This window comes from Dipodomys merriami, unplaced genomic scaffold, assembly GCF_024711535.1.
Source record: "Dipodomys merriami isolate MVZ:Mamm:240054 unplaced genomic scaffold, mDipMer1.0.p SCAF_11, whole genome shotgun sequence".
In the NCBI taxonomy this organism is placed as follows: Eukaryota; Metazoa; Chordata; class Mammalia; order Rodentia; family Heteromyidae; genus Dipodomys; species Dipodomys merriami.
The window spans coordinates 23189661-23213262 of NW_027202382.1; the positions used below are offsets into that span (position 1 = coordinate 23189661).

Sequence of the window (23602 nt, forward strand, 5' to 3'; positions counted from 1 at the left end):
AAGCATTCACAGTTTAATTAGAAGTTTTGAGCACTCTGCTGTAGTCAGCAGACATGAAGAGAATGGGGGAAAGAGAATGAGAATATGTGGAACCTCCATTGCTTTTGTCTCCCATTTCAGGGAGGCTCATGGTGAAATTGGAAAGGGTAGAACAATACCATTCAGATGAGTTGTTTCTCATTTGAGAGGAGGGGGCCTCAGACAGACTTAGTTGATAGGAATGGGTTGTCTAATTTCATTGACTCTAGACAATATAATGCTTTTTAAATCAGTATTATAAATCATAATCACTACAGCTAATATTGAAGAGTATTTTTCTCTTAAAATTCTATTACTAGTAACTGGTTCATTAATCTCTTAATTATATCTTAGAATACAGGAAATAAGAGATTTCTCTTCAGGGGAGTTAAATACCAGATTGCTAAATTAGTGATCAATTCTGTCAGCTAAATTGTTGAACACAGGCATTATAATGATAGGGCTGAGAGTGTAAGTAGTAGAATACTTGCCTAGCATGTGTGAGGACCTGGGTTTAATCACCAATACTATTCAAAAAAAAATTTGAGAGAGAGGAAGAAGAGGGAAGGAAGAGAAATGAAAGTATAAGTTGTAAAAGTTATTAAAACTTAAAATGAGCACATGAAAAGTTTTCATTTCAAAAAAATTAAGATATGTCGAATAGACTGTAAACAAAGTTAAAATTGATCGTTAGCCATACTATATAGAACAGATCAGCAAAAAGAATAAAAAAGCAAGTAATGTGGCCTTTATTGGCCATATAGTCTCTGTCATAAGTGCTCAATTCTGCCAAATAAGCAGAGCTGTATTCCAGTAAAATTTTATTTATACATTGGTCAGCAGGCCAGATAGGGTCCTTCTTGGAGCTTTGACCCCTCCCTGCTCTAGAATAAAAGTTTAAATGGGTATTTTTGTGAGCACTTGGCAAACTAGTGAGAACTGGGGACCATTCTGTTCTTTGAAAATGGGTCTGGCTGGAGGAGTTTTTCTGTGTCTGTCTCAGCAGTGTTACTGTAAAACAAGGTCAAAAGTATAGTTTATTTTTACTTCCTTGAGACATTTTGCAGAACGTTTCACAGAGAAGCCATCCTGACCACAAAGCAACAGAGATTGCGTGGTTTTCCTCATTTGTGGTAATTAGAATGCACCTATAAATCTACAAGTAAGCGCACTGGATGGTAAAAGAAAAAAGAAATACACTGGGACATGATAAATTGTACAGGTCTCTAGTCATTCACATAGAATGAGACCAAAGGAGGATATTCTTAAGACAAGATCACATAGGTTCAATAGCTATATGCATCTGATCATATAAAATAATATTTATCAAAATGAACTCAGGAAATGGAAACAAAGTGGTTTTTTTAAATTTTTCTTTCTTGCTGTTTTTATTTTCTTTTCCTTTTGTTTGTTTGTTTATCTCTTTGGGAGAGTAATGAGGGGCACAGAAATGGTGGGACAAAAGGTGAACAAATACAAGCAGTGATACTCACTAGACTATATTGAAAATGAGCTATACAACTTGTGAGTGGAGACAGGAGGGAAAAACTGGGAGAGAGGTAAGGGGTGACATTGTACTCTTTGCCTGACTTATGTAACTGCAACCCCTCTGTACATCACCTTTAAAATAACAATAAATATTTTTTAAAAAATTTTTTGTAGAAAATGGGGGGAAATATTGTGAAGAACTACAGTCAAATAGTTAACTAGTTCCTGCTGTCTTATAACAGGTTAAAAAAAATCAACTGGCAGATGATGATATAAGAAAGCAAGTAGTAAATGAATGGATGCTAGCAGAAAAACTCAATATGTGATTTCTTTAAAATATTTTATATTTTTAACTGTTGATATAAACACAATGTACTTATACATTCTCATAGAGTGAAATTCTACATAACAAAATCATGTATATCTCAAAGTACCCTGTCATATCCTGCTATTCCATCACTGAAAAACAAAAAAGGTTAAAGCACCTTGGGTAGTAATCTACTCTATAAGGTTCTTATTCTTCAGCTCTGAAATGTTCTATATTTTTAATGAATTTCATCATATAATTGCAAACTAAGTATGATAACTCATACTTCTCTATACTATAATCCTAAGAACTAACCATGTAAAACTAGAATATTCATGAATGTTTCTCCCAAATTCAGTCTTTAAAACTTTATAGGAAGCCCTTCATGTTCAACAGTTTTTTGATTATTACAATATTTGGAGGTCACTGACAACTTAAGTCAGCACTAAAATTCCTCAGGGCCAAAAGTTTTAGTCACAACTATCCACTTTCCCTTCCTCATACTCAGGTTTATCAATGTTGAAAGGCGTGTTTACACTTCACAGAAGATGGTAATGTTGCTCTTCAATGTTATAGAAAAAGGAATGGAAAGAATATATTAAGAGTTTGTAAGTAGTGATTCAGCAACAGAAGCACCTAGGTTTATTTTTTTTTATTTTTTTCAAATTTTTTATTGTGATTAAGTGGTTGCATAATTTCCCAAATTTCACAGTATTGTGGGATAGTGATGCTCAGTTAAAGTCACACATTCTAACTTTCCTGGAGCAAATTGTCTATCACAGTCTATAACACTTATGAGTTCTATGAGTTTTGCGATAGTTATTTCTTCCACATTGGGTGATATGTACATTTCTTTTGTTTTGCATAGCATCAGCTGTTCCCTCTTTCCCACTTGTTCCCTCCCTCCCATCGCTGCCATTGAGTTGCTTAGTTCATTTTGGCAAATGTCTAGTGCATTTGATGGGTCCCACTGTTGTATGTGTTTCCCTGATTCCCTCTAGTTCTGTGTCATCTTCCTGGTTCCCCTCTGGTGTATGCATATATACTATACATGTGATCAGCAGCATGAGGTTATTTAGTAGTGATTCAATCAGATGAGTAGAAGTCCTTTGTTTCTTAAGTCTTGTTAATTTTGTCGTATCACCTTACATTTTGGATTTAACATGGACTTATCAGGGAGACCACGTACCGTTTGTCTCTTTGCTCTTGGATTACCTTGTTCAACATGATTTCTTCTAGCTCCATCCATTTCCCTGCAAATGCCATTATTTTGTCCTTTCTAATGGCTGCATAATATTCCATTGTGTATAGATACCACAATTTTTGGATCCATTCATCTGTGGTGGGACATCTGGGTTGTTTCCATATCCTGGCTATTGTGAACAGTGCTGCAATAAACATGTAGGTGCATGTGTCCTTGTATACTGGTTCCTGTTGTTCAGGATAGATGCCTAGAAGTGGTATGACTGGGTCGTAAGGGAAGTCAATATTTAGCTTTCTAAAGACCCTCCAGACTGCTTTCCAAAGTGGTTGTATAAGTGTACATTCCCACCAGCCGTGTAAAAGGGTTCCTCTTTCTCCACATCCCCTCCAGCATTTGTCGTTGGCTGACTTGAGGATGTGGGACATTCTGACTGGGGTAAGGTGGTATCTCAGGGTTGTCTTCACAACCAGGGATAGTGAACATTTCCTCATGTGTTTCTTTGCCATTTTTATCTCTTCATCTGAGAAGTCTCTCTTTAGTTCCCTTGCCCATTTAGTAATTGGTTTGTTAGGTTTGGGAGGGATTCGTTTCTTGAGTTCCCTGTATATACTGGATGTTAACCCCTTGTCTGATACATTGCTGGTAAATATTTTTTCCCAATTAGTTGGTTGTCTTTCTGGCTTGGTTGCTATAGCTTTAGTTGTGCAGAAGCTTTTTATTTTAAGGTAGTCCCATTTGTCGAGTCTCTCTCCAATTTGTTGTGAACCTGGGACTCTGTTCATGAAGTTCCTTCCTGTGCCTATAAGATCAAGTGTCTCTCCTACTCTGTCCTGCAGTAGTTTCAGAGATTCAGGTTTAATGTTAAGGTCTTTAATCCATTTTGAGTTGATGTTGGTGCATGGTGATAGGCTGGGGTCCACTTTTAGTCTTCTGCATGTGGCCGCCCAGTTTTCCCAGCACCAGTGGTTGAAGAGGCTGTGTTTCTTCTATTGTATGTCTTTGGCTCCTTCGTCAAATATCAGTTGTCTGTAGGCCTGTGGATTTATTTCTGGATCGTCTATTCTGTTCCATTGATCTTCGGGTCTGTTTTTGTGCCAGAACCATGCTGTCTTTTTTATTATGGCTCTATAGTAGAGTTTGAAGTTCGGCATGGATAGCCCTCCCATGTTGTCTTTATTCCCTAGAATTGTTTTGGCTATTCTAGGTCTTTTGTTGCTCCATATGAGTTTTTGGACTGTTTTCTGTATTTCAGTGATGTACGTCATTGGGATTTTAATAGGAATTGCATTGAATTTTTATATTAATTTTGGCAGTATTGCCATTTTAACTATATTAAGTCTGCCTATCCAAGAGTATGGGAGGTCTTTCCATTTCCTAGTGTCTTCTGTAATTTCTTTCTTTAACTTTTTATAGTTTTCATTAAATAGTTCTTTTACATCTTTGGTTAGGTTAATTCCTAAGTATTTTATTTTGGGGGAGGTTATTGTGAATGGGGTTGCTTCCTTTATTTCCCTCTCTGCTTATATATTGTCAGTGTACAGGAAGGCGACTGATTTTTGTGGGTTGATTTTTTTTTCTGACTTCTTTTTTTTTTTAATTTTTTTTATTTTTATTTTATTTGTGAACATACTGTACAGAGGGGTTACAATTACATGGGCAGGATAATGCGTACATTTCTTACCAAGCATTGCAGCCTCCTTCTTTTGTTTACCCTTCACATCCCTTCCCAGCCTCCTCCCTCCCCCCCAATCCCAATCCTTCTCCTTCCCCCCCTTCCCCCCCCCCCCCCGCACCGACGTTGTAAAGCTTGTTTTGGACGTGACAACTTGTACTTCTCATTGTTGCAACAGGTCCACCTGTATCCTTAAACAACTGGTTTTTCCCCATCTCCTCCACAAGTTATACTGACATCGAATATAGTGAAAGCAGGGGTTATACTGTGGGGGAGGGACATACAAAGCAACAAAAAGGTAATCTTATAAATGCGTTAGAAACACATGCATGAAAGAAAAAAACATTAAAATACATATCTAAGGATTCATTTTCCTGACATCACATTATCTGACCTTTTCCGCTTGACTCATACATATACTAGATATTACAAATAAGGGAAACCATGGGACCTATGTTTCTTTGGGCCTGGCTTACTTCACTTAATATAATTTTTTCCAAGTTTTTCCATTTCCTAACAAATGGGGCAATGTCATTCTTTCTGATGGAGGCATAGAATTCCATTGTGTATATATACCACACATTTTCTTGATCCATTCATCTACTGAGGGGCATCTGGGTTGGTTCCATATCTTAGCTATGGTAAATAATGCTGCAATAAACATAGTTGTGCTGGTAGTTTTAGTGTGGTCTTGTTTGTAAACATTTGGGTAAATGCCCAAAAGTGGGATTGCTGGGTCATAGGGGAGTTCTATGTGAAGTCTTTTGAGGAACCTCCATACTGCTTTCCAAAGTGGTTGAACAAGTTTACATTCTGTGGGTTGATTTTTGTATCCTGCTACTTTGCTGAAGTGATTTATGATTTCTGTGAGTTTGGGGATGGAGTTTTTGGGATCGTGAAGGTATAGTATCATGTCGTCTGCAAAAAGGGATAGTTTAACTTCTTCTTTGCCTATGCGGATCCCTTTGATGTCTTTTTCTTGCCTTATTGCCCTGGCTAAGGGTTCCAGGACTATATTGAAGAGGAGTGGAGACAGTGAACATTCTTGCCTTGTTCCTGATTTAGGAGAATTGGTTGTAGCTTTTCCCCATTAAGTATAATATTGGCTATTGGTCTATCGTAAATGGCTTTTATTGTTTTAAGAAATGTTCCTTCTATACCTATTTTCTCCAGAGCTTTTAGCATGAATGAATGTGAATTTTATTAAAGGCCTTTTCTGCATCTGTGGGGGATAATCATGTGATCCTTGACCTTGGCTCTGTTGATGTGTTGGATTACATTTACTGATTTATGTATGTTAAACCATCCCTGCATCTCTGGGATGAGGCCTACCTGGTCGTAGTGTATAATTTTTTTAATGTGTTTCTGGCACCTAGGTTTAAATGAAGTCCCTCTCATGTCTGGGACTCAGTATTACAAAAGACTGAAAGTTCCCAGCACAATTGTCCTAAGCAAGGGAAAGGAAGTGATTATCAGCAATACATTAATTTCTATAACGGAAAAGCCCAGAAAGCTGGCTTACTCCTAATCCAAACTTGTAATGCCTTCCCTTGACACTGATTTAGCAGGACTTCAACTTGGGCTTTCACCCCTACTTTCACAAAGTGACTTCCAGCAGCTTTTCCTATTATGTTGGCAAAAGACCTTTGCCCATTCACACATGCAAGTCTTTCAAGAAAACCTTTGGGAGGGAAAAGAAACCTCTTTTCCACCAAAGCCCCAGGGAACATAACTTTACTTTCATTAGCTGTAATTAGTTTATGTATCAACACCTAAAGACTAGGTTCAAGTCAATGAAGACCCACCCTCAGGGCAGAGTTAGTAAGAACTCGACTACTACTTAGTACTTATTACTTACTATTAGACTAATGAGGAAGGAGGTTTTCTCTGGAGGACTGAGGTCCTGAATCATGGGGGGAGGGGATGGGTAAAACCTGCATAATAAAATAGTTATCTACTATGTAGCTATGGGAAATGACAAAATAGAAGAAAAGCCACCAGAGCAGAGCTGGTGGGTGTTCCAGACGAAGCATCCCAGCAGTCTGATGCTATGCATGTCTCTGCAGCTTGTAAAGCAACACTAGAATATGTAGTGTGTCACTTATATCTATAGTCTTGAGCCTGAGCCAAAGGTTAAATTATGTTTGCTTAGCCAGGCACCAGTGGCTCATGCCTGTTATCCTAGCTACTCAGGAAGCCGAGATCCGAGAATCACGGTTCAAAGTCAGCCCGGGTAGTAACGACCACCACGATACTCTTATCTCTAATGAACCACCAGAAAACCAGAAGTGGTGCTTTGGCTTTACAAAGACAGGAAGTTCATGCATGTTGGAAAAGTCTGTGTGTGTATAAGTGGTTTTTTAAAGACTCAAACTAAGCTACTGGACAGCTGTCTTTATGCTTCTTTGTGCTCCCATCTCAACTTGTACCTCATGAACGCCACGGGTTTGACTGAAATAGTCAAAATTTTAAAAATTGTGTTGTGGGCTGGGAAGGTGGCTCAGTGGTAGAGCGCTTGCCTTGCATGCCTGAGGCCCTGGGTTTGATTCCTCAGCACCACATAAGCAGAAAAAAGCTGGAAATGGTGCTGTGGCTCAAGTAATAGGGCGCTAGCCTTGAGCTGAAGAGCTGAGGGACAGCGCCCAGGCCCAGAGTTCAGCCCCCACGACTAACCAAAAACAAAAACAAAAAACTATGTTGTAATTATGTCTGGTGTTCATCTTTTAAAAGTAAGTTTCCTCTGGGCACCGGTGGCTCACGCCTGTAATCCTAGCTGGAGCCTGTAATCCTAGCTACATAGAAGGCTGAGATCTGAGGATCATGATTCAAAGCCAGCCCAGGCAGGAAAGTCTGTGAGACTCTTACCTCTAATAAACTAATCAGGAAAACAACAAACAAACAAACAAAAAACAGAAGTGGAACTGTGGCTCAAGTGGTAGAGCACTAGCCTTGACACAAAGAGTCTCAGGAACAATGCCCAGGCCCAGAGTTCAAGCCCTATAATCTGCCAAAAAAAAAAAAAAAAGTTTTCATTTCCTGCTGAGAATTTTTTTTTCCTGTTACCCAGAATGCATACACAGCCACAGCTATCAACAGCACCAACTTCTGCACCTCAGCAAAGGATGCCTTTGTCATTCTGGTGGAGAATGCCCTGCGCGTGGCCGCCATCAACACCGTGGGAGACTTCATGCTGTTCCTAGGCAAGGTAAGACCAAGCATGTTATCTGAAACAAGGATATTATTTTGGTAACTTTTGTTTTTGTACAAATTTGCCCTCTAGCTCAACACAAAACTGCAGCTAATTTAATATATAGCAATCAGTTGTAAAGCCTTTAATGTTCAGTAGATATGTTTCTGTTTACTGTATATGTGTTATGTTCATTTAATCCTCACAACAAACGTAGAAGGCAAATTCATTTTTCAGATGGGAGAACAGTAAGTAGTACGTTGAGGCTGAGTAATTGCCTCTTGTTTATTCTACATGTTTTGTTGGTAAAGAATAAGGAAACAAGCTGGGCACCTGTGGCTCATGCCTATAATCCTAGCTTCTCAGGAGGCTGAGATTTGAGGATCACTGACCGCCTGGACAGAAACATCCTGGAGACTTACCTCCAATAAACTACTCAGAAAAAGCCAGAAGTGACACTGTGGCTCAAGTGTAGAGCACTAGCTTTAAGCAAAAGAAGCTCAGAGACAGCACCCAGACCCTGACTTTAAGCCCCAGGACCAGCAAAAAACAAACGACAACAATAAAAACTCCAAAAGCATGAATTAGGAAACTGTCGTTGTAGTGCTAAAGGGTGATACTGCTTCTAAAGCCTAAAGTCCTTGATTTAAATTCTGGTTCTCACACTCACTAGCTGTGTGACCTGAGGCAGGTTGCATAACCTCCCTGTGTTTCTTCGTTCATTGGTACTGGAGTACAGTAAGGCCAGTCTCCCAGATTTGTGAATGAATATAGGGTATCTAGGAGAGTTTGAATATAGACCCTTTTAAAATAGAGCTATGAGAGACTTCTACCTCCCTTAAAAGTGTCTGAGAAGAAACAATTTATTCCATACTACTAAAAGCTGAAGAATATAAATTGCAGTATACTTAGATTTCATTGCACCTGTATTTCAAACCATAAAATGGTCAGAAAATTGGAAAAGATGAGGAAAGAATGAGACTTATCATACCACACTATAACCTTCTTTCCTGATTTCTGTATATTCCATCCTACATTATTTCATAGGCTTGTGTTTCTATAGTCTAATAGTCATAGCATACACACCTGGTTGTCCTTATCTTTTATACTTCATATAATATCATATAATCTTGCTTGCTAAGAGCAATGAGGTTACTCCATCCAGTCAACATTTTAAATGTCTTTGGAGCCAGGTGTCAGTAGCTCATGACTATTATGATAGCTACTCATGAAACTGAAATCTAAAGATCTTGGTTCAAAGCCTGCTCAGGCAGACAGTTCTGTGAAATGGTTTGTTTGCTTGTTTGTTGTGTCAGTACTGGGGCTTGAACTCAGGGGCTCATTCTCTTAATTAACATTTATGTTTAAGGCTGACTCTGCCACTTGAGTCACATCTCCACTTCAGATCTCTGAGACTCTTATATCCAGAAGTATGGCTTGGGATACCTGTTCTTCCTCTAATTGACTTTAACATTTCAAATATGGTTTAGTAGCAAGATAAGAACATAAAGAACCCCAGCTCTCTAGCAAGGAAACGTAACTCATTCTGAAATTGAAACTACAAGAAGGAAAGAAAATAACCATCTGTGGAAACTACCACAATATGTACACCATTAAAAAATATGATTCATAAGTAGATAGTTACAAGTTTGTGGGAATAGTCTACCAAGTCCTGGGTAGATTCAGATTTGATCCATAAAATCACCTGGAATGGGGGGATGGAAGCATTATAGATGAACCTCTGTATCACCTAATGCATTATAATTCATGGTTAAGGTAACAGTGAAGGAGAGATGTCTTGATGTTGGTAAATGGTGAGGACAAAACGTCTTCCGCATTAGAGAAGAAAAGGCTGCTGTTGTTCTATAGTACATTTCCTTTTCCTGCATTTAAAACCTATACTAGAAGGCTAAGAAAAAGGGACGGGAAAGAGTATGTCTTGGATTCAATATAATCTGTTATTACTATGTGTCAGTTTCCAAGTGTTTGCTGAGTTTTTCCCTAGGGAGAGTCCTAGGTTGGCATCATGAAGCCAATATTTGAGAGGAATGTAATCTTTGCCCTGTGACCTTGAGCAGGTTGGCTCTGAATGTATATCCTAAACCACAAAATGGGGTTGATAATGTCTGCCATAAACCATTCCTAGGGTTCTTGAAGAGATGAAATAAAATATATTTTTTAAACAAAAAAAATTAAAGTGCTGCGTATGAACTTATGAAGCAACAGAGTAGATGGCAAGTAGATGGCATCTACTGGTTTTTTGTTTTTTGGGGTTTTTTTTTGTCAATTGTGGGGCTTGAACTCTGGGCCTGGGCACTGTCCCTGAGCTGTTCAGCTCAAGGTGAGTGAGTGCTCTGCCACTTGAGCACAGTGCCACTTCCAGTTTTCTGGTGGCTAATTGGAGATAAGAGCCTCACAGACTTTCCTGTCCCAGCTGGCTTTGAACCACAATCCTCAGGTCTCAGCCTTCTGAGTAGCTAGGATTATAGGTGTGAGCCACCAGCGCCTGGCTTCTTTTATTATTTTAGCATGGATGTTAAAGGTGTCCTTTCTTCACAGTCTAAATCTAAACCTCATGACAAATGAGGTAAAATTGGCCATATATTCTACATGAAATAAAATATAAAACACAGGAAAAGTTCTAAGAATAGAAATGTTTGTTACAGCATAATTTACAGCTGAAAATAATATAAATCTCTACCAGTAGGAGACTGGTTAAACAAACTTTAAATCACCCATAAGATGAATTTATGCAGCTGAGTAAGTATTTATGAAGCATTTATAATGATACTATAAATTTTAATGAAGGGCTTTTAATATTTCGATTAGGTAATACAATTTCATATATATGAATGCTTAGAAAAATACATAGCATTACCAATATCAATAATTTTTTTCTGAGTGCAATTTTTTAAAGTATATATAGATTTATCTTAAAAATTGCCATATTGTAAGATAGGTAAGGTCTTCAGGAGCAATATAGCATCACAGCACTTAGAAAGCTCAATCTTTTTTTCTTTTTTTGGTGCAGTCTTGGGGCTTGAATTCTGAGTACTGTGCCAAAGGTTTTTTTGCCCAAGGCTAGCACTCTACAATTTGAGCCACAGCTCCACTTCCAGCCTTTTTGGTGGTTAATTGAAGAGTCTCACTGACTTTACTGCCCAGGGATGGCTTTGAACCATAATCCTCAGATCTCAGCCTCCTCAGTAGTTAACCAGTGTGAGCCACTGGCACCTGGCTTACTCAGTTAACATTAATGGAAGCAAGAGTCATTTGTATATGATTTTTCTAACCTGTATAAAGTGGTACACATCTGTAACTATGTTTATAGGTATATATGTTTGATTCTTTAATTTGAGATGAATGGTCTTCATTTATCCAAAGTAAGAAGACTCTAAGTCTCAGGTAGTGAAGAATTCCAGTTTTCTGCAGTAGGTAATAAGTGTGGTCTCTGCTCTCTCTGCCACAGGTGCTGATAGTCTGCAGCACAGGTTTGGCTGGGATTATGCTGCTCAACTACCAGCAGGATTACACAGTATGGGTGCTGCCTCTGATCATCGTCTGCCTCTTTGCTTTCCTAGTCGCTCATTGCTTCCTGTCCATTTACGAAATGGTAGTGGATGTATTATTCTTGTGTTTTGCCATTGATACAAAATACAATGATGGGAGCCCTGGCAGAGAGTTCTATATGGATAAAGTGCTGATGGTAAGTACTGTTAATGACTCCTACTGCTTGAGAGATAAGAAATAATAATAAAATTATTCTGCAAAACATTTTTCTACATTTCATTTTCACAATAGGCAATGGAGTGGTTCAGTTTAAACCAGTAATACTCACTCACTGATGAAGTTCCTCTTGGGCAAATTAGGGAAGAAGGTCTTCCTGGCAGGAAAAGACCACTTCAGATTGCCTATTTGGACCAACACTGGTTAATAGTCCTAAGTGTACCCTATTCTACCCTACTGTCACCCTCTGCAGCTAGATTAATTTGAAAACAGTTTTCAGTGTGCCTTTTAGCCCTTGACTTGGAATATTGGGCCACTGATATTCTAAGAACTTCTTGAAAAGGGCATAAAGACAAAAAAAAAAAAAAAAAGGCTAATTCTTAGATCTTAGGGACTGTTTCTCTCCAGCACTCAGTTTTCCAGCTGTCCTTGCTGTGAAAACTTATCTCCTAACAGTGCCAGGTCAAACTGAAGGTGTTTTATAGTGAATACATATAACAGACCTCTGCATAATAGATTGTTTTGCATTTTCACATTTGTGAGTATCTGAATCTTTACCTAGATGCTATTTTCATGTATTTTACAGCTCCATTGCTCTGTATCTTCCCTAGATTAAGACCTCACTTAAAAGTTTTAAACAGTTTGAAAATCATGTTTAGGTACTCTTTTCATCAGCATTAAAGAATACCAAATTCTTCTTCCTCCTCTGCTTTCTCCTCCTCCTCCTCCTCCTCCTCCTCCTCCTCCTCCTCCTCTCTCTCCCCTACTCCTCTTCCTCCTCTTCCTCCTCCTCTTCCTCCTCCTCTTCCTCTTCCTCTTCCTCCTCCTCCTTCTTTTCCTCTTCCTCCTCTTCTTCCTTCTTTCTTCTTTTTTTTTTGGTATGTGTATGTGTGTATGTGTGCTGGTCCTGGGGCTTGAACTCAGGGCCTGGGCACACTGTCTCTTAGCTTTTTCACCACCACTTGAGCCACTTGAGCTTTTTTGTTGTGGTGGTGAATTGGAGGTGAGACTCTCATAGTATTTCTGCCTACCTCAGTCTTCACATCACAGCCTCCTGAGTAGCTGGAAACACAGGTCTGAGCCACCAGTGCCCACCCAGTTAAAGATGCTTTTTAATAATGGTGCTTTACATTAAACTGTGAAACATTTCTATCTTGAAAAATCTGCAATATTGAAGACCAAATACACTGAAATAATAAATCTTAGCCCAGGAGCACAATTTATCTAGTTAAATCTAATATTTTTTAGTAGCAAAAATTCCAAGTGTTTTATTTGCTCTGTTTGTTACTCATTATCTTTTTTATTGAGAACATCATCAACTAAATTTTGGTCATTTACCTAATGCCTACATTAATTCTAAATTAATTGTGTTCATATTTGTGTTCATATTTGTTCATTAAAGCATTTATAAGAAATGTTCGTTTTCTTAACCACTGATCAAAGACAAAGTAAAAAAATGGAATTTCTTTTTTTCTTGGGACAGAATCCTACCATGTAGCACACTTTACCCTCAAATTTATTATCCTGCTGCCTCAGTTTCCTCGGTGCTAGGATTACAGGATTTACAGGATTGTGTACCATGCCCAGCCAAAAATACAGAGTTCTTCTTACTTTATTTTTCTGTGTAAGAATGACAACTGAGGATATTTATTGAAGATATGCTCCATAAACTTTGACCAAATAGAAATGTTTCCTTTGGTGGGGGGGGAGGAAATATTCTCATTTTAACTACTTCTGACAACAAGTACTAGTTGATACTGTCTGCCTTCCTAGTTTATGAAACAATGTCAAGGCTAGATGGACACTAGTTTATCTGTCATATGAGGGTTTTTTTCAGTATTTCATGCATTGCAGTATAAATACTTGTACCTTATAGGAATTTTGTTGAGTGGAGGCTTATAAAGCAGGAAGTGATTATTTATTTGACCTTGATATGAAAATACGATATTCTAATGTTAAATCATCTGTTAAAAATGTTAAGTATTCTTCCTTCTAGAGAGAGCTAACATTATTTCTCGGAGCCTTGGTGAGATTGTCACAGTGAACGGATGGGGAGAGGTTACATCAACGTGCTGTAATCCATCCTCACAAATCTAGCTACTCTTGTGTGTGATGCTAACTGATTATTTACTGCTGTACTTATAGGCCATCCGTCTACCAGGGTTGAGTCATAAACACACGTAGATATGTAAGTTTATTTCTTCTGACTGAAATCCGTGAAGACTCCAGAATTAATGAATATGGTCCATATTTTGCAGGAATTTGTGGAGAACAGTAGGAAAGCCCTGAAAGAAGCTGGTAAGGGAGGCGTCGCTGATGCCAGAGAGCTAAAGCCGATGGTAGGTGGAGATGAGGAGGCAGCCGCCCTCCAAGAATTTCACTTTCACTTCTTCTCTGTCTCTGTCTTCACCGACTGCACTTCTTCCGGAGAAGCATTTGTTATCTGTATCACACAGGACGTGCTGCTCTTTCTGTTTGTGTGCTTACCCATCACTTGGATGGCAGAGTGCTTGTCACAGCTGAGACCATCTTCTGTAAAAGTAAGCTGAAAGGAACAGCATCTTCACTGGTGCTTTGGGGCCTGGGGATGATGATTTGTGTTGCTAAGATGAACCTGCTGTTTCTCTGATTGTCTTTCTAACTGTCAGTGTTTAGTTTCCATTTGACTGACCGAACCTTTGAGTATACACTTGGAACTTGACAGTTTGATTTTTGTCATTTTGGAAGGTGATCATAGCAATTCCTTTCAACTTGCTCCAATTTATACTCTTCTTTTTCAAAGACATTGTTCTCCTTATATCACCATCTTTCCTCTTTGGCTGACAGCTTCTGATGCCTAGATTCCACTTTCTTTGTTTCTTAAAACTTTTTCTATAGCAAAGAAGTTGCCATCAATCCTTTCCTAATACGGCCTAATCATTTTCCTGCTTACTTGTAAAAGACATAAATTCCCTAGTCATTTGGAAGAAAAAAATAATAACCAGTGTAAGAGAATCCGGAGTCATTTCTCACATAGCTATTCTTGCTGTGGCAGAATATCACCATGTCTCAAGCGTGTACTGGCCTAATTGGGATGGCAGTATCAAGTTCATGGAGAAGTGAGGAAGGCTTTCCTTCCTTCTACTTGCCTGGTTGTCCTCATTGCTCAGCAAATAAAGATTAGAAAGAGGACATTTAAAGATCTTAAACTATGAACTTGTCTTATCCTCCTTTTGTCTTCCCAGGGATTCTAACTTCTAAATCACTCTTCTGTTGAAAAGCACTTGGAGAAAAGTGGTTACATTTGAGCCATGCACAGGCCTGTATTTCCATATTATTCTTGAGGAAACAGCAGATGAGTTGTGGTAGACCAGAATGCAAGTATGCCTTCCTGTCTTCACAGCTGAACTTATAGGCAGTAATCCTAAGAGAATTGCTCAGTTTACCTGGTATTCTGCCAGAAACTAAATTTGCAGAATATTTTTTCTAAGTAGTATTTTCATTTTTAGTGTCCCTAGCCACAAACAACACATTCAAATCTTCCTTCCATTTTGGCTTTTGTTTTATGTTGTTCATCAGTTCACTGCTTCCCTGTGAATGGCAAAAAGTATCGTCTGTTGTGTCCTCAAATACATTATGTGCATTGTTCTTCTGGGGCTTTGGACATGGCAGCACTTGGTCCATAAGAATGTTCTCAGTGGTTAAAAACCTCCAACAGACAAGGATGAAATGTTGGCCACAGTGCTGGAGTGTGACTCAAGAGATAGAGCACCCATCTGGCAGGTGCAAGGCCCTGTATTCAAACCCCAGTACCACCACAAAAAGAAAAAAAGAAATGTTGCACATAGAGTAGCTTTACTTTTTAATATGCTATTCCTTATCTTTCTTTTCTATCTTTCATAGTGTACATGGTCACAGTTGATCTCTACTATCACTATGCTCTGGTATGGTGGGTCATGCCTATAATCCTAACTCATCAGGAGGCAGAGATCTGAGGATCATGGTTTGCCAGCCTGGGCAGGAAAAATCATGAGATTCTTATCTTTAATTAACCACCAAAAGAAAAGCTGGTCTCCAATTAACCACTTAAAAAAAGCTGGGAGTGGAACTATGGCTGGAGCAGTAGAACACTAGCCTTGAGTGAAAAAGCTAAAGGACAGCACCCAGGCCTAGAGTTCAAGTCCCAGTACCAACACTCACACTTGCACAAAAGAAGAATTAGCTGATAAATACCTCCTTAAAATTGGGGGATTAGTAATTTCAAATTGCTTATTTGTGTTTGTATATGTTATCTTCTTCAGTGAAAAGTTCTATTTTTCAATATGTCAAGAAACACTGCTGTTGTCTGTTTTCCTCTTCAGTGGAATATCCTAATTTGAGCTTCATTTTTAGCCTATAAAATAGTGTTCCAGAAAATGAAGTTTTAAATTTTCTTTTTGACAAGTGATCACATTGAATGAAACAAGATAACTGTCAATTGTCTTGGACTTTTTCTTAAGAGAGTCTCACAAGTTAACGAACATTTGAAAGACCTCATAGGTTTTTCTATAATTCTTTGCAAGTGATTTTAGAAAAAAAATTACCATATGTGAGAGAGTAGTTTAGGAAAATATAATTATTTGTTCACTGTCCTATTGGGAAGATCTTTTAGAGGAAAAGGTCTGGGTGGGAAGAGGATTTGGGCCCTATGGAGACATGGGCTGGAGAATTATGTTTTTTACGTGCCTCAGATATGATATTGAAGGAATGTGACTTTTGACACTCATAGGAATTCAGCCCCATGTATACAGATTCCTTAAGAGGGAAGGAATCTCAATCCATTTTGACATGTGTTGCTGTTTGTTGATCATATATGTATTTGTAACATCGTTCACAATCTCCTTTTAATGGTAATTGTCTAAGATTATACTCTGTATGACTTTGTTTTCTAGGCTTCGGGAGCAAGTTCTGCTTGAACCTAGCCGGCGGTTATGGAACCCATTGACATTCCAAAACAATATATACACATAACTATGTATTTGTGTGTGTGGGTATGTGTATATATGTATATGTATGTGTGTATATATATATGTATATGTATATACACACACACACATAATCAGCCAAAATCAGAGAAAAGGAACAGGGATTTAATACCTTTTTTATGCTTATTTTTGTCAAACATGTACTCCTTTCATACGGGTGGCTTTTACAAGGCAACTTCCGTCATTTAATGTTTTCAATTGTAATTGTCTTAATGGAGATGTTAGATTCATATCTGATTAACATTTTTAACAACTTAGAGGAGATTTTAACTTTAGTTACTTAGATTAGGTAAAGTTATTATACCAAATTCTTGTCCAAAATTGTTTTCAGGGGTAATTTCCCTGATGTGTGTATAACATCGAGATCTGATTTTACAGATGCATAAGTCCTAGCGCAAGACTAGGCATGTGCTTTCAGCTAAGTAAAGGAATTACTTCCGTCAGTTTCCCCCAATCAAAGAAGCCATGTCATTTTACTTTTAGAGACATACAGTGGGCCCATTATGAGAATTTTCATAATAGCTCATAATTTTCATAAAAGCTCATTTGTCAGCCAACATTAAAAAGTAACCAACTCCTCAGGTATTTGTAGTTTACCCTAATGCTTCTATAAAAAGAAAGTAGGAAAAAAAAAAAAGAAAAGGGTAGATAATCTTTCTTATGCAAACTTTTTTCTTATAATTTGTCTTTTTCTTTCTTTTCACTTTAGTAGCATCCTTCACACATTTGTGTGCCTGATTTGAAAGGAAGCTGGGGTACCCAGCAAGTTTAGCTTTAAGTTTCTGTGTATTGATTTGCCGATTAGGTAGTGCTAGGAGGAATAAAAAAGGGAAGAAAGCAGAGCATAAAGCATGGTGCTTGGGCTCTTTGCTTCAAAAGAATGGCAGTGGCTTAGGGTTAAACTGGCCATTTTATCCAAATGCTTGCTATAAAATCTGAAAACATACTGGCAGGTGCTCCGCTCCTTGGCAATCCATTGAGTATCCAGAGTTCTACAATGTTTCACTGAAGAATTGGTTAGTGTTTTGATCCTCAAGTATGAATGTTGTTTATGTTTGGGAGTGGGTTGGGGGCTTTTTGGTTTTTTTGTTATTATTATTCTTGAAGCTTACCAGATATGAATGGCTAATATTCCATTGTTCTGCTTATTGTAATGGTGAATGCTTTAAGAAAAAAAGTGTAATTTGCTAAGAATAATTCATGATCTGTTTATGCGATAACTCCTTTTTGTTACAATTTTTTTAAAAAAAGGCTATTTTTGTTAATGTAAAGTAAATATTTCAGAGCAAATTTTTTAAACTTATTGCACTAAATACAGGCTCTGTACAAAAAAAAAAAAAAAAAAAGCCTCAGCATTTTATCATTCCATGGAAGGAGAACCTTTTGAAAGAAAGCATTGCCTCCTATCAGAATTAGACAGTGAATTAGACTGGAATTATGGACACTCATTCAAATTCATGTCACTAGGGCTTCATAAGTAGCTGTTTGCTATTGTGCTTCCTTTCAAAGGGTTAGACCTTTAAATTGCTGCAAAAGGTAAACTGTATTCTTTTTTAAGTATCGGTGTTCTTTATGCTAGCTAGGCTAAAAAAAAAATTGCTAAATGCCTTGGTTTCTTTTCAAAGCTCATATACTATTTCTGATTTTTTCAGAATATTTGCAATAAGAATCTGGATTTTAAAAAAATAACAATAGAAAAAGAAAACCACACACACAATTTAAGAGTTCATATCTTAGCAAGATCTGGGAAACCAACATTGTTGGTTTCAAAACTGCCTAAGCAGTTTTGAAATAATAATTCTCCAGAAGTTAATATCTAACACCTAATACTGCCAAATATATGTCAATGTCCTATGATATTAGTTGAAATGGAATACGTCTAATTGTGTAACTAACAACTGAGAGAAAAAATCCAGGATATATCATGTGTTTTGTAGCCACGCTGATTTTTGGGTGTTCAGAATCATTGGGAACTAACACTAGAATTGGTAAAAGTATAGAAAATGAGTACTAAAAGACAAGTCACTCCAGGAGCTAGCAATTTTAGGAGGTGTCCCTCCAAGGACCTGATGGAAGTCTTGAACTTGGAAATTAGGTTCTGCTCACTTGAACATCCCCACACCATGGACCCTCGCTGCTTCCTGTCCCATGTGCTCGCAGTCTCCGCTATCTGGAAGCCACCAGGAATGCTTTCTAATCATCATTTGCAACTAGAACTGTAATCAGAAAGAAATTTTGTATTTTTGTATAACTTGACTGTGTGCCATTTTATATAACAGGTCCTGTTTTACAAATAAATTCTGTTTTACTAACATTGTGTTTAGAAATTATGATCTATGTATAACCATGTCATTTGAGTTTCAAATTAATTTCCAAGCTACTTTTTCATACGTAAATGTGTCTGCCATATAGATATATGAAGATATGCACATATATCTCCCAGCCACCTCACAGAGAGATATTTGATATATGGAATATCACTCTCACATGAGCTTTATTATTTAACTTGATAAAGAAAAAAACACACAGTGGCTTTTTAGCGACATGTAAATGTTTTCAGTTTTTGTTCTAATCTTCCTGCTGCCTCTCATTCATTGCAAGTCATCCTTCAACTAGATATGGGCTGCCTTACTGCTGTTCGCTCTCTGCTTTTGTCTTCTGCCCAAGTGAGGAGAATAGATGAACAAAAATTAGCTGTGAGATGTGGATACCTGAATAGTTTTATAAGCCTGAATAGTTTTATATATTATGCTTTTCATTATTCTCGGTGATGGTTCTTCAAAACTGCATTTTGGAGTATTGTCTTTATAGTTACAGCAAGGGTTCTTATGTAAATGGTCATAGTGTCTGGAGTTCAGCTATCATTTTTGCCACCAGATAATTAATGCCCTGGTGCATGAATTAAGACTCTTAAGATCCTGCCTCAAGGATAAACTGTGCTTTAATCTAATATGAAAGGCACAAGGTTACATTTCAATGTAAATCCACAAGGCCCATCTTCAGTGTGAGGCTTACCAGTGCAATAATAATAAAACATTAGCAATTTAGCAAGGGCACTGAGATTATATAAATCATACATGAATAAGCAGAGCTCAAAGCAGGTTGGTCTTTAAACCATTTAATGCAATGGTTAATGTTTAAGATTAAAGTTTTTATTTTGTCTTACAGATAATTAAGTCCTAAGTCACTTCGACTTACTCTTCATTGGTCTCCCAACATTTTCCATAATTTAAGGAAGAACCTAGTTTTAAAAAATATTATACTTAACCCGTATGCACTCTCCCCCACACACACTTTTCAGTGAAAGGTGTCTGCTAATTATAACCTCTTCCAATCTTACTGACTTTGGTATCTGCTAAGAGCTCCCTGGCTTTCCAGTGCAGTTTTCAAGATTTCATCCCAGTACTGGCTGATGGATCTGACTCTTTTATTCTGGTCTTGAGCTGCTTTAAACACAATAATAATATTTTCCACTTTTCTGGCTCAAAACATCCACAAGAATTGCATGAATCAAATATATGCAAGACCACACAGTACACAGAGGCTTCAAATATTTCCACCATGCATAATCACTAGCTACTAAAGGCTGCAAGAAGTGCTCTTCCCACCCTACACACGTGCAAAATAGTATTTTGGAATCAGCTCTGGGCATGGGATCAGCTCCAAAACCAGTGTTGTTGGTTATAGTGACTGAGATATTCTATTCTATTCTACTCTATTCTAGTCCTATTTGAATGGAAGTTTCGAGTAGCCTGCGAAGTTTCCTTCAAAAAAGTCTTTAAATTTATACTTAGAGTTAGTAAATTTTTTGCTGCTCTTCTGTGGCTGCTTTGGGAGGAAAAAAAAAAAACCTGAGAGGCTTATCAGTGCATCTGACACAGTTAATTTATGTATTCTTTTCATATATTCCATCTGACAGAAGTGTTTGCCTAGTGTTGTTAAGATATGGTCTGTGAATATATATTGGAGAATTGTAGGATCATAAGCAAATGCATAAGGCAGAGTTTTGAATATTGTGTATTCATAACAAAGAATGCCTTTTGCTTTAAATGCGTATTTGTGTAGCTCTGTACTAAGGAATGTATGTTAGCGCTTTTGAAAAGTAGCCACTTCGCATGGATAGTGTCTGCTTTTGGAACATGTATAGCCTAAATTGTGGAAAAGCAGGACTCTTGACTGTATCAAGGAAAAGAAAGAAAAAAAAAAGATCTAAGGCTAGCAAATTTACAATGAACCAAATGTTGTATATACATAAAAATCTAGACTAGCACGTTTCCCATTCAAATTTCATAAATTTGAGTCTAATTCTTATATCCACATTTTAAGAGGACAGTTATAAACCAGGATTTGAGACTATCTTTTGTACTGAAAATTTCAGTGCAGCTTTTAAATTTGTGAATTTCTGTGGAAAAACATTTTCTATAGAAATACTACAGGGTCCTTTCTTCCTCCCCATCTTGATTTTTTTATATGTATAAAAATAAGCAAAGTCAGTTGCACTGCTGCATGAACTATTACTACTTTTATAAAGTACTTAAACAAGATTTAAGTTGGATATTTTCTAAGATAATTCATTAAGAATGTGTTTGAAAGATATGAAATTGTTAACAGACCCAAATGTTAGTCTCTTTGTAAGTTTTGATATTCAGTACTACATCCTGAATAATTTCCTCTAGACCGGAAAGCAGTGGTCTAGTTATTATGATCTAGTGGCACATGAAAACACTGACTTGCAAATATTCCAAATGTTTGCACTTTCATTTGCTGAGATCTTAATATGTGATATTCAAAAGTAGATTTATTTGAAGGGCTGTAGGTCTCTTTGAACTTATGAAAGCTTTGGACTGTCTTGCTCCTCAATGTAAATAGAACCTCGGAACATTTGAAACGTTCCTAGGAGTGATTGTGCCTCTACTAACAATCCTCTGGCCTAGAATCATTTTTATAACAAGAGTTTGTATAGTTTAGTACTAGGTTTGGAAATAGAGACCATTAATCTGAGTGGATAACAGAAGATCGGCATTGAATCTTTTTAAGAATAAGGTTTCCATTGAGGTGTGAGGGTGTATGTGTCTTGGAGGAGTTTTTAGCAAGGTACCAAATTTTTTTCAGTGGGCCCCTCCCCCCAAAAAATCCAAGAAGAAATAAATATAGAATCCTTAATTACTATTTACCATGACACTTGTGTAGGATTGAGGATGTAGCTTAAGCGGTAGAGCACTTACTCAGTATTTCTTAATATTGAAAGAAAATTAAGATGATAATTTGATTGTAGTTGAGATACAACATTATGTGGCATAATGTTACCAAATATCCCTTCTAATATCCGTCAACATGACCAAAAATAGTTAAACAAAATACAACAGACTGACGAAAGAAATAATGGAAATCTGTAGGAGTAGATGCTGGGACTTGAAATCCCAAAAGTCTCTCCCCTTCATAAATCAGGGAAGTGTTTGGCATCTTTCCACTCACTACGGTAGAGCAGCCTTGGACCCCTCTGCCACTGGGGCCATGCCTTTCCCCATGCCCACCCCATCTTCCTTTTGGGGGAAGCACTTCATTTACTTTATATCTACAACTTGTGAGTAGGTAAGGGTGCTGGCATCTGCATGTCAGCTGTCCCCAAATGCTCTTTATATCCTTAGGGGGAAAAAAATCCTTAAGGGAGTTTTGAAGTTCTTTAAAAATTGAATTCGAGTGGGTCCTGATTTCATATAGTCAGATATCAAACCACTACCTGCATTTTTAGGCTGAAGAAAGCAGTTGAAATCTGAGGACTGGCTTGAGGAATGTAAAAAAACGAGAAAAGAACTTCCCTGCCCTCCCTCTTCCCCTAAAGCTCTGCCTTTCACAATGTAAAGAAAACTAGACATTTCTATACCAGGTGGAAAAGAACAAATATCCAGTCTAATTCGCTAGATACTTTCATCATAAAAGTGTGACAAAGACAATAGATAATATTCTGACTTCTGTGTATGAATCTTATCCATATGTCCTGCCAGCTAGGAATATAATTTGAGTTAGTTACTGCATGAGAAATATATAATACAGGAAGTGGTGCTGTAGCTCAAGTGGTAGAGCGCTAGCCTTGAGCTGAAGAGTTAAGGGACAGGCCAGTGTTCAAGCCCCACAACTGACCAAAAAAAAAAAGGAAGAGAAATAACATGATATACTAGTTCATGTGGGGAAAAAAAGAGTAGGCATTGAGAAGATATGAAGAGTAAATGGTCAGATAGAGCAGCCCCATGAACTGCCTGCCCCTAAAGAGTGTGCAGACCCTCTTATTTTTATTTTTTTAGTTATTTTTGTCAGTTGTGACGCTTGAACTCAGGGCCTGGGTGTTGCCCCTGAGCTTCATGCTCAAGGCTGGTGCTCTGCCACTTGAGCCACAATGACACTTCCAGTTTTTGAGTGGTTAATTGGAGATAAAAGTCTCACAAGAACTTTTCTGCCTGGGCCAGTTTCAAACCCTGATCCTCAGATCTCAGCCTCCTGAGTAGCTAACATTATAAGTATGAGCCACCAAGCACCAGGCTACCCTCTTCTTTTACAATGTGATAATCAGGTCAAGACTCTTCTCCTCCAACACTTTTGTGTTAGGAATGTGACAATAATAGAACAGCTTTGGAAGTGGGTGTCTTGAAATGGACTGCTGGATACATTTTCCCCATTCTTTGTGTCCCACTTAGGTTTTTGTTTTTTTACTACTCTTATTTATTAGTTTGGATTTTCAAGGATCAGATGGAAGATATTTTTTTCTTTTAAAATTTCCTAAGCTGCTAGATTTGTTCATGTTGGCTGGTTTCTTTCCTCTGTGATAGTACTAGAAATTCCAAATGAAAAGCTTCCATATTCATGACATTAACTGCACTCCTGATCTTATGTCTAATGAAGTTAAGATCAAGTGGACTGACTTGATTATAGAAGGAAAAATAAAAATAATTTTTTAAAAAGCAGGGAGATAAAGTATGCTGGGCATCTTAACAACATGATA

General features: G+C 37.6%; 1 protein-coding gene across 4 annotated transcripts in view; it reads left to right on the forward strand.

The window, feature by feature from the left end:
* The window catches only part of Slc44a1 (solute carrier family 44 member 1), a 180961-nt gene that overhangs the window by 124074 nt on the left and 33285 nt on the right, over window positions 1–23602 (forward strand). For 2 of the 4 annotated variants that reach the window (XR_011369470.1, XM_070011100.1), the window contains exons 13-15: window positions 7757–7894; window positions 11346–11582; window positions 13861–13941. Coding sequence is in view for 3 of the 4 variants with exons in the window: in XM_070011100.1 (XP_069867201.1) it covers window positions 7757–7894; window positions 11346–11582; window positions 13861–13941 (456 nt within the window). In the remaining variant the exon portion in view is untranslated. Of the gene's footprint in view, window positions 1–7756; window positions 7895–11345; window positions 11583–13860; window positions 14152–16512; window positions 18920–23602 lie in introns of those variants that run through there. The other 2 variants (XM_070011099.1, XM_070011091.1) reach the window with 2 other exon arrangements.